This window comes from Anopheles darlingi, chromosome 2, assembly GCF_943734745.1.
Source record: "Anopheles darlingi chromosome 2, idAnoDarlMG_H_01, whole genome shotgun sequence".
In the NCBI taxonomy this organism is placed as follows: Eukaryota; Metazoa; Arthropoda; class Insecta; order Diptera; family Culicidae; genus Anopheles; species Anopheles darlingi.
The window spans coordinates 48,469,403-48,473,087 of NC_064874.1; the positions used below are offsets into that span (position 1 = coordinate 48,469,403).

General features: G+C 48.9%; 1 protein-coding gene across 1 annotated transcript in view; it reads right to left on the minus strand.

Annotated features, from left to right (window-relative positions):
* Window positions 1–3,373, minus strand: part of LOC125951891 (uncharacterized) — a 7,719-nt gene extending 4,346 nt beyond the window's left edge. The window contains exon 1 of the mRNA XM_049681016.1: window positions 2,666–3,373. Within this exon, the coding sequence (XP_049536973.1) occupies window positions 2,666–2,816 (151 nt within the window). The 5' untranslated portion in view covers window positions 2,817–3,373. The remainder of the gene's footprint in view (window positions 1–2,665) is intronic.
* Between the last annotated feature and the right edge of the window lie 312 nt (window positions 3,374–3,685).

A 3,685-nucleotide genomic window follows, 5' to 3' on the forward strand; every position in this document is an offset into this window, starting at 1 on the left:
CGTACGCGTAATTCCTTCTTCCAGAAGAAGGAATCGAAAAAAACAGCGGAAACATCGTCCTACCAACGACAATCGCACGATGCCTGGAATCATTTTCCACGCCAGATCAACCATTTCGATAGGTTCAATTAGTTCGTTCGTCCGGGCCCGGCACGTATCGTGATTCCGATAAACGTGCAATTAATTCGAACACCACCATAAAACCGGCAAACAACGGTCAGCCAATGGTGATCCTGACCGAACGATACGGTACACGGTCGTTGCTTGTTATATTCGTTAGGTCCGGATTGTCAACGCCCGAAAGGACCGAAGTCCCATAAATTTGGCACCTTCCAGCTAATCCATGCTCAAGACGTCGTGACCGCCGTTCGTGGCCGGATCACGATGCCGAGAAATACCAATCTGTTGATATGCTATTGAGAAGTGGTTCGAACGTGTTTGTTCCATTAGAGAAGGTGAGGTGGCGCCCGGTTGTGTGCAAACGCTACTAAACGGGTTGTTAATTTGTATTCAATTATTCGGTATTTATACAGCGAGCATAATGTGGTCGCGGCTGATCATTGGTACTCCCTTTAAGGAGCTTTCTTTTCCCTCTCGGACGGGCGTCTCCACTGGGCTGGTTGTGGTTGGAATACATTTCGCCTTACATCGAAGCCACTGTCTCTTCGTGCTTACCATCCCTAAATGCGGGATCCGCACTGCCAATCGAGACCTGATTTAATCTAATCACGGCATATGTACGCCTCGTGCGCCGGTGGCCGCCCTGCCATAATAATAATAAAAAAATGGCCACATTCGCAAAGGCGCAGGCACACCTGCTAAGGGCGGACCTGCTGGATGGCCGCATTCATTAAAATACTTTCCACCATGCCCGTTGGCCATGGGGAGAAGCGATAAATTTCCCTCTCTCACTCTTTTTTTTTGTTTGTTCGTTTCTCGGTTCGGTTCCGTTCATCCTTGGGGCTCGCAAAATAAGACGCACGCACATCGAGCACAACACCACCGCCATCGCCTAGCGCAGAACCGCCAGAAACACACACACACACACATATTCTACACGCTCCTTTCGTGGCCAGGCGCACTCACTGTTGTTCGGAGACATTCTTTGTGCGGTCAAGAATGGCCCCCGGTAGTGGTGTTAGACTTTTGCTTTTAGGTCAGCTCGCCACTTAGCGATCTTCATTCAAGAAAGCAAGAAAAAAAAGGAAACAGTTCCCCTTCTCGGTGTCGAGCCGCGAATATCTTACGGAACCGGCAGCACAGAAGGATGCGATGAAACGCGTCGATCACGGTCCTGCGGTGACCTATCGTTTCGCGTGTACTACAGGTGATTAGAAGCTTTATGTTCCGCAGGAAATGGAAAAATGCCATTCTGATAGCCTGGAGCCGGGCTGGGGCTACCGGTGCGACATGTTGAATATGGCCACACGGCAGCGCGGTCTTTGGCATAAAAGGTCTTCGCGCGCATCTAGCATAAAGGACCCGCCTCCCCTCGTCGTGTGCTGGCAGACGATTGATTGTCTTGATATGGTCGAAAGAGAAAGCGCTCGACAAATAGTGGAACGTTTTCCCTTTTTGTATTTGCGGAAAATTATGAACACACGCGCGCGCACACTCGTATCCGTGTCCCGGTGACTTCGAGTCCGGGGTCAGGTCAGTCGAGTTAGATGGGTTTCAGAGTTGCAAAAGAACGCCCCAGCCCTCAACGATTAAGATGTCAAGCCGCAACGAATCTTGCGGCTTGGTTCTGGGCGTGTGTGTATCGGTTGAGCGATTACCCTTTTCCATTTCCAATTAGTTTAATTTTTCTCGCAACCGCGGTTGGTGTAAATGCTTCCATCTGCGTTCAGCACCTGATAGTGTTCGTGCGCAAATTACTTACCACCTCAGGGTGATGCTATCTAGAGAAGTTTTACATTTCTTTTCGAATTGGTTTGGTGGGAGAAGCATAACAAGCGTATGATTTGTAGTCTATGCCACTTAGTTAGTTGGTTAGCATTTTAATTAGTTGGTCGTTGAACCATTCATCATCTGCTCTGAACTGTTATTAAGTGAAGGCGATAGTCTGCATATTTTTCTTTTACAAAACAGTAAAAAAAGATTAGCACGTGGAATTAAACGGAATTTCATTTCAATAATCCAGTATCTCTTAATTTGAAAATCATGCTTTTTCCATATTCTATGTTCTGATGCTTGTATTGTTCATGATTACAGGGAACAATACTGCGATTTTTTAAATACTACGATAATCTCTTTGAGGAAGCGAGGGATATGGTGCTATGAGTATCCATAATTAAATATGATAATTCAAATAAAAACCGACGGATACCTGGAAGCAGCTACACGAGTTGAAATACGAAATTAGTTGGTCAAATTCAACCAGCAACTGAATCTGAGGGTCCAAACGAAAAACCCGCAATTCATTGCCATCCAGCACCGAAAAAGGTCAAAAATGCGCGAAGGTAAATGCCCACAGCCCATGTCATTGATGGATGACCCTCGGCGGCTCAAGAATTAATGACTTTTTACATCGACCATGGCAAGATCCAAGATTTAGTTACGAGAGGGAAGTTACCACACGAAACATACTCCTCAATAGCTCGTCATGACGGCGGCGATGGCGTCAAAGCAAAGCGAATCCGGAGCGGATCGCCACTGTTCTTACCCGGTGGTGGCGTCGGTGGTGCCTGTTGATTTCCCGTGTTGGACTTCCCGAAGGTGGTCAGCGCCGACGAGCTGACGCCAAACAGCACTATCAGCACGGCAAACAGTGCACTTATGCTTCCACAGTGTGTCATTTGCTTTAACGGTCCCATCTTGTGCTACTCGGCTGGACGCCTTCGCCACACACGCGCCTAGCTTATCCTTTGGCCCAGGAGACTGCCGTAAATCGCGGCAAAGCGTCCCACTGGCAACAAGCAACCCTGCTTGCTGGCTGCGGTGCGGTGCTGTGGCTCTGTTTTGAATCGGTCGATGAAACACGTGGAGCAACAAGCTCGTGAAGGTGTGCGGCTCACGACAAGTTCCACACGTCGTTAGCCTGCCCGTGCTAGCGGTCGGAAGGCTCCTTGGTTAGGCACATACAGGCACGCACCACTACATTAATAGACGGAACTTTTTGCTTAATTTGTCACTAGGAATTTGCTTAGCACTGGCAGCAGTAGCAGCAGCATGTAAGTACAGCACTAGATGGCCACTTTTATTGGCATCACATTCGTTCACGTTTCGGTATTCGCACATCAAATCATTGTGCCTTTTTGGTGAGTACACTTAACAAGTAGAACAGCAAAACCAAAGAACTTTCCTTGAGGTGCTAGCGCAAAAAACAAAATCTCCCGGAGGCGAAGAGCCAACAGCGACCGTACTGCTGCGGGTGCCGTGACGAAGTGAGCGAATGTCTTAGTACACCGCGGGCACTAACCAGCGAGACCGCCTGAGACCTAGACGGTCGCCGAGGTAGAGGTTTGCGTGTGTATTCTTCAACCTATCGCCGAAACTAATCGCTTCTGCACCACAACCACTACCACTACCAACAGCAACAGGATGGTCTCTTTCCAGCACGCGAACGGATTGCACGGAACAAGGACTGCCGTGTTGCCGCTCTGCGCCGCGGCTCCGCGACCGTACACCGTATCCGGAGGCGATCGCGAAAGGGAGAGCGAGAACGGCACAGAATTGCGCTGAA